This window comes from Lissotriton vulgaris, unplaced genomic scaffold (genome assembly GCF_964263255.1).
Source record: "Lissotriton vulgaris unplaced genomic scaffold, aLisVul1.2 SCAFFOLD_1329, whole genome shotgun sequence".
NCBI lineage: Eukaryota > Metazoa > Chordata > Amphibia > Caudata > Salamandridae > Lissotriton > Lissotriton vulgaris.
Window position 1 is genome coordinate 588,355 of NW_028255097.1, and position 12,962 is coordinate 601,316.

General features: G+C 47.0%; 1 protein-coding gene across 1 annotated transcript in view; it reads right to left on the reverse strand.

The window, feature by feature from the left end:
• LOC147659246 (AP-2 complex subunit alpha-2) overlaps positions 1-12,962 on the reverse strand; it is a 272,868-nt gene that overhangs the window by 244,013 nt on the left and 15,893 nt on the right. Inside the window, exons 4-5 of the mRNA XM_086951859.1 lie at positions 2,157-2,286; positions 1,103-1,204 (exon numbers count right to left, since the gene is read on the reverse strand). Coding sequence (XP_086807985.1) covers positions 1,103-1,204; positions 2,157-2,286 — 232 coding nt within the window. The remainder of the gene's footprint in view (positions 1-1,102; positions 1,205-2,156; positions 2,287-12,962) is intronic.

A 12,962-nucleotide genomic window follows, 5' to 3' on the forward strand; every position in this document is an offset into this window, starting at 1 on the left:
AGCAGTGGAAATACTGTTGCGGACTCACGGCCAATGTCTCTTCTAGTTGTCGCCTTAAAATTATCCACTATAAGTTTGTTCAGAGGTACTACTATACCCCGGCGAGGAAACTGCGGTTTCATTTGGCGGAGGATGATAGGTGTGCTAGATGTCGAGCGGAAGGCGCTGATTTTTTGCATGTGGCTTGGAGCTGTGCGGGGGTTGCGGAATATTGGACCCAGGTTCATGAAGCCCTGCAGGTTATGGCGGAGGATGGGGTGGCGTTCGACCCCCTGGTGATGTTACTTGGCTTTTCTAAAGACGTACCTGCCCCTCACCGTAGATTTGTTGACGTGGCCTTGTTGTTGGCTAAGCGTAGGGTTGCTTGTTGCTGGGGTCGTGGTAGAGTGCCGCGCTTTCAAGACTGGGTGACTGACCTCATTTACTGTCAGGATCAGTATAACATCTATTCTGACTTGATGCCTGTTCGATGCAGACCAAAGGATTTTTGGAGTCCGCTTCAGGTGTACCTCCTGACCAGAGCGGCGCGGGACTCTGATTCTGACCTTGAGGACCGTGAGGGGATAGGCTGATGACAACGTGGTGGGCTGGGATTTCACACGACACCTGCTGTTCTTTTGATATCGGGGGGGGGGGCTGACTGTCTCCTTTTTCTGCGAGCTATGGAAGGGTGGGAGTCTGCCTTCGGACAGGTAGTTTAACGGGAATCCAGATTGTATCCCTATGCGGCACCCTTCTATCCAGTGCTCCTCATACTTGTGTCCCCTCTGGCTAATGTGTTCTCCGCTGATGTACTGTAGTCATATTGCATTGTTTTACTGGCTCGCCTGCCCATGCTGGATCACTGTATTTTAATATCTCTTGCGCACCTCGTTGGTGCTCCTGGTATTGACTGATGCCCTGCCCTGTACTTCCCTGTGTCTCCTTATTCATGTATATTTTGTATGCTTTCTAGGCACTGACGTACCACTGTAATGGCTGATTGTGACTGTATGTTGTGAATGTACACTCCCCTTGTACCTTCTTGTCTCCAAATAAAGGTTTAAAAATAAAAAAAAAAAAAGGCTTCCATTCTCAAGAAAATCACAAAATGTTGCCTTACTCTGCTTAGTCGGGAAACAGCCAAAGACACAGATGTTTTGAACTCTTCTGGGTTCTTCTGCGCCAAAGTGGTGATGAGACTAGTTGCAGCAGTGACCACACCCTGGAAGTCAACAGAAGCCAGAGTCATACATGCAATTCAAGCTCACAATAGCAAAATGCAGGCCTCCTGGAATTGGAGTTGAAACCACTCCCTTGTGCCCCTTATAACAACCAACATAGAAAGAAAGCCAAAGCCGCTATACTTAAAAATAATGAAGGACTGTAGTACGCAGCACAGTCCCAAACAGCTTACAACGTGAAGAAAAATAGGAGGGAAAGCCTGCTGTCTGCAGATATAGGTAGAAGGAATTTAAAACATGGCAACTCAGACATTGTGCTTGGCAACAGCTCAAGTGGTGACTCAGTACTCCAAAAAGAAGGAATAGGATGAGCAATGGGCACAACCTCCATTCAATGAAACACGTTATAATGCCCCTTCTCTGTGCAGTGAGATGGATGGCCAATTGAACCCATGTGCTCACCATGACAACCTCTACGATTCAACACAATGCACATATACATTATCAGACAGATGCAGATAATTAGTGCTCAATAGCAACTGCACTTGTACTGCTGGAATGAATACATTGTGATAAATGTGTTCAAATTATAATAGTTTATGAAAATTGCACTACTCTACCATCTGTGAAAGCTGCTTCTTTCAGGTTCTATCACTGAAAAATACCATAATATGTGATTTTACAGAAACAACTTAATTTGCAAGAATAGATTATTGCAGGATGTGCTCCAACTATTTCTCACTGGCTGCAAAACAGGAGGAGTGAGCTGGTTTACTTTGCCTCTCAGCAATGCGACCAGATAGAATATTATGAAGACAAGTTTCTATTTTCAATTATCAAAGGTTGTTCTGAAACGATCTTCAAACTAATAACAAACTTTGGTTACCCCAGCAAATCTAGACTGCTTTAACTGGAGTAAATGATTAGTCCAATAATGTACCAAGATGTGAAGGGCAGAACAAGTAAAAGCTAAGAAGCTGGAAAATGAATCACCAAGTGCTGGTCGTTAAGAAGATGAACCACACGAGATGTCCAATCCCCCATTGGCACAAGGTCTGAAGACGTTCTGTACAATCGCAATAAGCAGAGGGCAGCACTTTGTTTCACACTGTCCATAGTGTCCCTGAGAAAAGAAAAAGTCTTATTAAAACCTGGATTCAGTCTGAATTTCAGAAGCAGTCTTTCTTTGCAGGATGTTTTACATATGAAACGCTGAAAAGATAGGTAATATTTTTCTGCAAAACAAAACCCTGTTAAGTACAGCAGCATTCATTATTCAAATAAGCATACTCAAGAACTGTTCTACAAGAATTAACAGCAAATGCTAAATATTTCACCTAAAAGGTTCAATGAACTTCCCTTAAGTCCATTACAGAAAGATCAGATGACTGAAGTTGGGAGATTGGTTAACATGAAAAAAAACAGGGAGATCGATCTATTTCCTCATTTAAAGCAAAAAACTAAATAAGGATCTCTCTTTCAAGAGAAGTTCAATTAATATCAATTCTCCAGCATTTTTCAGGGCTTAGCGGCCACTAATAATGGGAGGTCATTTCAATGCCTGTTGCCTGTGAGGGAAGAAACTAGTTCCACTCCTGTAACGATAGATTTGAGCATTGAAACTATTCAAACTAACATGCTGTGCATTATTCCAGCATCCAGAAATTGCTCCCAGAGAAGTTTTAGGTAAACATCAGTAATTTGTTCGGGTGACAACCATAGACTGAGTTAGTTTCACTTACTGTGATGTTCAGCGTTAATCCACAATTTTTTAACCATATATGTATCATACGCCCAAAACGTGATGATACTCCCTTATTTTGAAGCACAGCAATATGGCCTTTAATTGAAAATAGTTTGGAGACAAGGATGAAAGAAGCCAATCTGGGAAAATTTCAAGTGTATGATGCAATATTGTCACTTAGTGTATGATGGTATTAAAGCAGCAAAGATGCAATTCCATATTGAATTGCTATGCTATTTCTAAATGTGATAGGTTTGTTCTCACAATAAGTCCCACTTGGGAAGAATTTCATAGATCATACTTTCTGAATTTATCAAGCATCACAAACACATGATTGGACCAAACTTATATTAGCAGATATGAACCGCAGGAGATAATGGAGCCACTAGGGAATATCGATTGATATTGGTATATGTCACGATCTGAATATGCTGTGGGCAAAAAAAACCATTACATTTGACTGTTGTTGGATATTATTACGCGCACATCCAGGATCTGCACATCACAGTGGAATATAGGATTGATTCATGCTGTTCTGTAAACCAAATGAATACACTATTATCCTCAATGGATATGCGATTTCTAAGCTTATACGTTATTAACATCGAAGGGGAAAATAAACTGAACCTGGATCATGTCAATGACAACAAACTGTATATTCTTTCTTCTCTTCTCACTTACAGGTCGACAATGTAAGGATCCTTTTTAGGTCTCGGTAATATCCGGTCGGTAGACCGGATGTCCGAGAATTATTGTCTCTTAGTGTGGCAGTTTAAACCCGCCTCCCTCGTCCTCTCACCTCGATTGGCTGGCTTCCTAAATGGAGGCCAGCCATTGGAGGAGAGATCCATCACTCCGATGTAGCCCCGTCCTTTTCGGATTTGGGGGCGTAAGTTTTGCTGTTCTTTAGACAGTGACGTTGCCCGTCACTCAGAACAGCAAAACACACGCCCCCAAATGCGAAAATGACCATGCTTTCTCCGAGGCATTTCTGCTTTGCCTCGGAGAAAGACGGTGGTGATTTACAGAGCTGCTCTGCTCGTCCCCCCTCCCTCCGCAGCTCTCCTTCGTCCCGGCTCCCCCCCCCCCCCCCCCCCCCCCTCCGCAGCTCTCCTTCGTCCCGGTACCCCCCCCCCCCTCTGCAGCTCTCCTTCGTCCCGGTACCTCCCCCCCCCCCCTCCCTCCGCCCGCAGCTCTCCTTCGTCCCAGTCCCGCTCCCCCCTCCCCCGGCAAATCCAACAGACCCTCTCACTAGCCCACCTCTGTATCTGACTCCAGAGGCAAAGCAAGCTCAGATGTACCCTTCTTCGTCCCGGTCCCTCTCCCACCCCCTCCCTCCATCCGCAGCTCGAGCGTCGTTCTTTTCCTCGTCCTCGTCTTGTTTTCGATGGCAGCCGAGTCACACAGCTCCATTCCAGCTGCCAGTAAAACACCTTTGTCACGCTGGGGAGTTTAGGACAACTCTTCAAAGCACCTCGTTCCCAGTCCTGAAAGGTCATTTAACAAAATTAGTGCAGCCAAGAGTTTTATTCTTAATTCCGTTCGAATTAGAATTGTGAGTGAATACACTTGAAAAGAACACCTTCGAGAAGGAAAGCAAGGAACTATAAATGTTTTATCCCATGACATTAAATTATCATGAATTTAGAGTGTAAATCAGCATGTTGGACGTCAGCCGATAGCAAGTAAACGCCCACCGCCCTGAGCAGGTCGTGCATGCCCACCCCCACCGGCCTAAGGTGAGAGGCTGAGCAGGTCGCGCACGCCCACCGGCCTAAGGTGAGAGGCTGAGAAGGTCGCGCACGCCCATCCCGCCGCCCTAAGGTGAGAGGCTGAGCTGGTCGCGCACGCCCACCCCACAGCCCTAAGGTGAGAGGCTGAGCAGGCCTCGTCCCCCCCCCCTAAAGTGAGAGGCTGAGCGTGCTCCTGCTTCTACATTATTTAGCAAGCATCGATTCCCCCCACGCACGGAGCGAGGAGACAGTGAGAAGGAACAGGACAGCTCACTAGTGAGCAAGTGCTAGTGACTAATGTACTGACTGTACAAAAAATCGGCCCCCGCCCCACCCAGCAGCAAACCCACCCCTGGCAGCCTACCGGGGGATGGCCCGGCTCCCACTCCAAAGCGGCTAGAGCTCGTGTTCCGAGGATACTAGCGCCTCTACTTCTTTCGGAGAGTGTGAAACTACAACTCCCAGCATGCACACTGTTGCGCACTAAAGTGCACACTCACGCCTTTGAGGCGCTTTACATTTCTGCCTTAGTTTCCAGTCTGCTCGAGCGGCCCTTGACTTGGCCCCCATCTCGGAGGTGGGCACTTGCCGCTCTGATACGGTTGCTCCCTCCTCCCTGTAGCCCTCAGAGGGGTCACCCTCCACCACACCCATCCTGCCCGAGAGAGAAGACTGTTCTTGCAACCAACCGTAAGGGTCTCCAGCGCCTTGAGCCCCGTACGGGTGAGGAGTGGCGCTTTACAAGAAATCTGATGGACTCTTCCCCTCACGTGAGCCGCTGCATTCTTGCAGTGCAGGGTGATTTACAGAGCTGCTCTGCTCGTACCCCCTCCCTCCGCAGCTCTCCTTCGTCCCGGCCCCCCCGCCCACAGCTCTCCTTCGTCCCGGTCCCCCCTCCCCCTCCCCCTCCCCCAGCAAATCCAACAGACCCTCTCACTAGCCCACCTCTGTATCTGACTCCAGAGGCAAAGCACGCTCAGGTACGTGAAGGTTTCCTTTTTCGAACTCAGCTTCCTAAAGCAAATACACCGCATCCCTTCATGCTAGGAGCTGATTTCTCGCGGATACCGAGTTAAAGCTGACCTTGGGTGCATTCCAAGGCTTTGAAGTGGTGCTTCCATCGGGAGTGTCTCCAAATAAAGTGCTTGACTACGCTGAACAGGGCTATCTGCTGCAAACCTGGCTGTAATAGTTATACAATCTTTGAAAAGGCTGCCATTTAAATGCAGTGCATCAACTGCATTGCATCCCTGTTGCATGCTCACTCCCGAAAAGGGGTTTGCTACCTTATAGTTTGGTATGCTGGAAGTTCAAATGCAAGGGAAGACTGGAAGAGCCCCATCCAGAGCACAGGTTGAGGATGCCCATACTTTTCTGTGAGTAACTGTTGAAGGTGTGATGTATTTTGTAGCACAGCATTTCACGTCATGCTTTTTAGCATAGCAAAGACATGAATAGAAGGAACCACAACCAGAAGTGAGACTGGCAAAGAGAAGTCCCTACATACAGTCCCTCTACTAAATGATACAAGATATTCTAAGGACATGTATTTCTAAAATATCAGATGTTGTAATATTTAGGACACATACTATTATAATACAATTTGATTTCTAGTCCTGGGAACCATCGATGACGTCACCGGGGCTTGCCTGAGAGGTGCAGCGCTCGTTTTATTTACAACTCCAAATTCAAATGTTATTTGCACTATAACTGAAATTAAAAAAATATATATAGATATAAAAATGGAGGCAGTGTCATGTCATTTGTGCATGCATGTATGTTGGTACATGTACGAACTAGTTAACTATAACGGAATGATGCATGCATGCTTGCGCACGTCAGCGTTTTTAAGAAAAATCTGCTTTTTTAAAATATATATTTTTGCTGATGGTGTCCGGCAGTGGCGTGTAAAACATTACCAAAGCCAGTAGGTCAAAAAGACCAGGCCTGTTTGTTTAGCCAACGGATGTTCGAGTACTCTATTACTGGTGTGAAGAGTATCTCTACTGTGAATCAGGACTTCTTTAAACTATTAAATATCAAATTGGTTTTTTTCCAGGCCGCACTTTTTTTTAATGAGCGTTTGGGAGCTAGTGGCTATCGAGAGTCCACATAGACTATTTATTGATGCAATTATTTGGGCTTTTAGGCGTGGAAGGGCGATTGCTTTTGCAGTGTGCCTCGTGTAAATGAATACATTACCTATGCTGGCTTGCATAGCTTTGTATGCGTGGGCAAAAAAAACTGTGTTTTAAGGGTGAGGCTACAGTGACCACGCACTGGGGGCGTTCTGCATGCCAGATGTAGCTCATGGGCAGAAAAGAGAGCTAAGTGCCTCGTCGGACAGGAAGGTTAAATGCACGCGGCGCTTCCCACTTCCGGTTTATTGTTCTCTGGCACCGCGAACCAAGTGTTCACAGTGCCAGTTGCTGTGTGCCGCTCTGTTTAGCTGACGCCAACATATAAAGCACGGCACGGGGACATTCGTGTGCCATCAGGTCGCAGTAAAAACAGAGCAACGAGAAACACCCCTAGCTGACGGGAACCGAGGCCCTGGGCGCTCGAGGCACGTCCTGCTGCAGGCGGCGAGGAAGGAGGAGGAGTGCAGGGGTCCGAAAGAGGAACCCGACCCCGTGGCGGTAACTGACCCCTGGCAGCAGGGACTCGCTTCTGCTGCTCCTGCTGAGCCCAGCCGGGCGCGCGCCTCTGGTGTCACAGGGCTGCCCTCGGACATGGCAGAGAAGATCAATTCCAGAATGAACGAGTCACGCTTTCTCAGCGCCTCCCCATACCATGTACTTCTGCCTCGACAATGCTCTGCTCAACCCCCAGCTCATGGTCCTGTTGAAGACTTGATCCCATAATGAGAAGAGCTTTCAGGCGACTTCTGACTGCCACCTTCAATCTACTCAGAATGTGCCCTTACAGCCAGAGCTGCTGACATTAGACCTGGGGAGCCGGGTTGGAGTTTCCCCATCAGCTCTTAATCTCGAGTGTCTCAGCTATTCACAAAATCTTCCCATGGCTAAGAAACAAATGGGTGTAACTTTGTGTAATGCGAAGCGGCTAAAAGCCCTCTGTTGTGCTATCCAAAATGCACAGAGGTAAATACAGAGTAGAGTGTTGTGTAGTGTTGTGTAGTGTAGTGTAGTGGAGTGCTGTTGAGTGCAGTGTGCTGTTGAGTACAGAGTGCTGTTGAGTGTGAGGGTGGCTTTGTGTAGGGTGTAGCTATTGGCATTGTCAATGACAATGCCATTTATATAACGATTAAGCTATTGGCAATGTAAATGACAATGCCATTGATGATTTAAAAAAAAAGAAATGTCATGAGCAATGCCAATAGCTCTACCTTTAATGATGCCGAGACCATTGCATTGTAAATGCTTGTTCTATTTATAAGGAAGTACAATACCACTCTGTTTGAGAAAGGTCCTCACACAATTTTTACCTCTTGCTTAACTACCTTTTTTCCAGTGCCATTTGCAAGTGTGAATGAATTTCGTGCATTATTATGCGAATAGATTGTTTTGTGAGTTATATTCACTGTTTTGTGCTGCCTGTCCCATAACTGGTACAAAAGGGGGTGGTGATGGATGGAGCATCGGAATCAAACACTAACAACTAGCAAATTTATTGTTCTTCTGCATTTAAGTCAGAACTGTAACTCAGATTTAAACCATGCTTTTTAAGAGAATTCATTATTTTATATATTACTTGTTTTCTAACCCTCACTGCACATGGCTGTTAGAAATGGGGGTCTCTAGTTGGCAAGGGGTTGCACCTTTATCCATGTAGGGTCCCTTCCTTCTAGTAAGGATAAGGGAGTTACTCTCCTAAAATGACCCCTGCTCACCCCCTTGGAAGCTTGGCACGAGCAGTCAGGCTTATCTTAGAGGCAGTGTGTAAAGCATTTGCACATAACCAATAGTAATACAGTGAAAGCACTACAAAGGACACCACACCCACTTAGAAAAATATCCAATATCTTTATATATCCAAAACAAGACCAAAATTGATTTTAAAAAATCCACAATACAGTTCTCAGAAAACTTCAATAATCAAAAATAGACTTGAAATACAGTTCCTTGAAGTTGATAGCTCCGTCTGGGGCTATCATGGCGTTGTGAACAACAAATCCAAACAGTTCTGGCTGACCGCGGCGTTGCGGGCCAGCTACGGTGTGGGGAGACCCGCAAAACACTACCTTTAGAAATGTATGGGGTCGGCGACCTCTTGATTAGCCCCGAAGGGCCAGCATCCCCAGGCGTCTGTTTCAGAGGTCAGTGCAGGAGTCGTCGGGCACTTGAAGTCACACGTGTTTCAGACCGAACTCCTCACGGTTCATGTCAGGAGCGTCGGGCAGTGGTGCGAGGTGCGATGCCCTCAGGTTGCTGTGCAGGCGGTGGCTCGGTGATGGTCATCCAGCGGCGGCGGTGAGACAAGGGCTCAGGTATGGAGTGATGCAGTGCTCGTCATAGTGGTGGCAGGTCATGGTGAAAGCAGCGTCATCGTTGCTGGATGAGGACAGTGCGTCGTTCTACTTATGAGCAGTGCCCTCGAACCACGGTGCAAGCAGCAGCATCAATGTTCGCGTGGAGCGATGTCGGTCATATCAGGGTGGCGGCGTGAAGCGAGGCGGTGCGGAGTGCAAACAGGTATCAGTGCAAGCAGTGGCTCGTTGGCGGCATCAGGTGGCATCAGTGAGACCAGGATTGCGGTGCCAAGTGCGGCAGTGCCCTCTGCGGTGCATGCAGGAAAAGGAGTCGGCAATGGCGTAGTTGACGACGTTGGGTTGGTTTTTCTTCTGTTGTACCACTAAACCCCAGTGCTAGTAACAGATGAACTTCAAGTCTTTGCTGTTCCTGAGACTTCTTGAACAGGGGACAAGCGAGAAGCTCAGAAAAAGGAAGTTGCCGAAAGTTCAGTCCAGTCCAGTCCTTTCACTGCCCAAGACAGAAGCAGCCACTGCAGGCCAACACATCAAAGATACAGCAAAGTGGTAGTCCCTCCTCGCAGCTTCTCCAGCTCTTCTGCTTGGCAGTCTTCTTGGCTCCAAAAGAGTTCTCTGAAGTCTTTTATATCCCTGAGACTTCCAACAAAAGGCAAGCTCTACTTCAAGCCCTTGGAGAAAACTCTAAAAGCAGGATGATTAAAGTACAATCCAGTCCTTTCCCTGCCTAAGACAGAAGCAGCAAGCAGCAGCCCAACACTGCAGAGCACACAGCAAAGTGGCAGTTCTTCCTGACTGCTTTTCCACCATTCTTCCTGGCAGGTTCCTTAGTTCAGCAGTAATCTAAAATACTGGGGTTGGGGCCCCAATATGAATACACCAAAATCCTTTGTCCTCCGCCAAAATCAGTTCTGTCCTCTCTGGCCCAGCTTTGCCCCCTCCCCCCCCCCCCCCCCCCCCATGGTCATCTGAGAGAATGCATTTCCCCAGCCCCTGTCACTCCAAAGCCAGACAGTCAATACACAAACCAGTAGAGGCACATAGAATGGCTATGCCTGGTAAGTTATATTTATAAGAGGTTATAAATAAACTAGTGTTCCGACTGCAGGTGTTCGGAGAGCCACTACAGAAGGTCAACTTATCAGTTGTCAAGATGTAAATGCCTCAGGCATGGGATCCAAATTGTGAATTATCCCTTTTAGCCACATCTATCGCCAGCAAGCAGACTATAAATAAAAGAAACCGGATTGAGGCCGAACTAAGGCTAACAAAAGTAATCGGATTGATCTCACTTGAGACCGGGACCAGAAGAAGGTTTCCGCTAGGTCGACAGAGAAGGAGTGTCCATCGGTCCAGCGTCGGCGACAGATTTGGACCGCTGGGTGCATCGGAGGAGAGCAGCGACGCGGAGGAGGAGGGGGAGGCTGGTTCGAGGAGCCCACGGAGCCTACTGTGTCCCGAGCCCCCCTGCACTACAAACGGCAACTGGTGGGATCCCCTGCATTGGAGGAGAGCAGCGACGCGGAGGGGGAGGCTGGTTCCAGGAGCCCACGGAGCCTCACCGCGACCGCCAACAGCGACGGAGGTCCACCTACAGCATCGTTGCGAAGCCGATTTAAAGAGGCCTGCTGTGGGAGCCTGCAGACGGAGACGAGAGCCGCGAGCACTTACGGAGGTTTGGTGGAGGCGGAGCAGAACTGGAGCCCCACTCTATCTCAGGAAGTAAAAAGAGAAAAGGATAGGAGGTGAGGCTGACCGGCGGGCAGAGCAAGAAGCCCACAGTTTTTTCATTCGAACCGCCCGGGAAGTAGGACGCCGTGAAAGTGCACCGAGCAACCCGCCCTTCTGCACTTAGGTATTTTGTTTCAGCGGCGGGGTTTCAGGAACCCGGCAGAGGATGTTGATTGACTCTGACATTTACAATTAACGCTTTGCTGTAACCAGTAGAAAAGAGTGTTTTTGCTGTTGCTCCTAGTTGAGAGATACTTGTTTTGCCCAGTAGCAAAGAAGAGAGCGGTAGGGACATATCCTGATGGGATCGTCAAGGAAATATGGACACCATCTTGTAAGGCCTTTCAGAGGCTTTGTTGGCCGTAGGATAATAGTGAACAGAGGACTTCACCAAAGAGAGGGGGCTACAGAAACAAACAAAGGACTAAGAAACTCTGAGATCAGGCTGCATGAACAGAGACATAGGACTGCACACCAGTTTAGTACGACATGGTAGCCATCTTGGAAGGGGCATACTAGGGAAGCTAAAGTGGGCATTTTTCGGATTTACAGGATATTTCAGTGGCCTATACGTGAGCTAGTGTCACTTACTGCAACTTATACGATGTACGTTATATAGTTTGAACCCGGTAGAACTCCACAATGCCAGATCAACACCTAAAACAGGAGGGATCAAATTCATACTCTATTATCTACCCTCCCACTCTCACAAAAAATGCTTCAAAGGTTTTTAAACACAACCTTCTCAGAGCAAACCCAGAAACGCTAATTCTTGACCCCACCTTTAACCAAAAAAACGGCGCGTTTATAAACAACTGTATATTCTTTACTACGAAAGTGGCCAGATGGAGAAATGCAATAAACAACCTTTTAAAAATTAAGGAAACAAAAAACATTCCCTATGGAACGAAGCTGGTCATTACCCCGTCTAGAAAATGTAGAGCCTCATTAACTATTACGTGTTATAAAAATGGCATGTTTCTCTTTCAAGCGGCCAATAAAGATCTGAAACGCTTTGATGAAATGTTCTTAACACTAAAAAACTACATACTCAACAACCACACCCTAAAAAGGATCCAGCCTAACTCTAAGTCCCAAAATAGCAATATGCCAACTGGGAACCTTCCAGGTACGGATGCAACTGAAACCGACAAGGTGATGGAATCCATTCACCCCACCCAAACTACAAAGACAGTCGGCAGCAACGCTAGTGATTAATTTCAAACCCCTCATCAGGAAATCAGGAATTCGCAGTTTAAAGCCAAAGATAGCGACCTGGCGCCTGGCAACGGAAACACCGATATGGTTGTAAAACAAATGGTACTGCAGGCCAATAGGTACCCTAAGACTAATGTTATGGGTAGCGCCCTTACATCTATCAGCAGAAACACCAACACTGAACATCAGCTAGTACATCAGGCTGCCCACTTGAGCGTTAAGGACTCTGATGCTGACATGGCGATGGAAACACAACAATCTGATATCGACTTGTCGTCTATAACCACCTTACCCAACGTAGTACAAAGTCTGTGCCATGACTCCACTCGAGAAGTGGACAGGGACATTAACATTCAACTAACTACAAAACCCTCGAATTGTGACATAAGCTCACAAACTACCTCAAACACGGACAGCGATCTACTAACCCGAACGGTTAGTGTGATGGAAACCCCTCAGAGGGAGCAAGCTCAAGTCAGCGAAAACGGAGCGCTGGGGAACCTCAAGGAGAAGCGAGGAAGCATCCCCAAGCATAACATAATAAGCGGTGATCTCACTGGGATAACCAAAACAAATCCTACTAGAGAGACACCCTCAGCACAAACCACCAACACCCCTTATAGTTCAAACTCTATTAGGATCAGAACACATCAAATCAACAGTGATCTCTTAAAGCTCAGTGCGCAATCTCGTAAAACTTACAAAGCCATGCTTGACGCAATTAAAGATATGAAAAACCTACTGTGTCTGTCTGAAAAATGGATGGCAAAAATGGAGATGTTTCAATCTTCCACCCCCGAAACACATGCTAAACAAAACACCACCCCATTGGCTTTATCAAATAGAATATACCGTCCTCGCAAGCAACTCAACTATCTGACTGATAGTGAGTAATTATCTATTGTGTCTTCATATGAACCCAT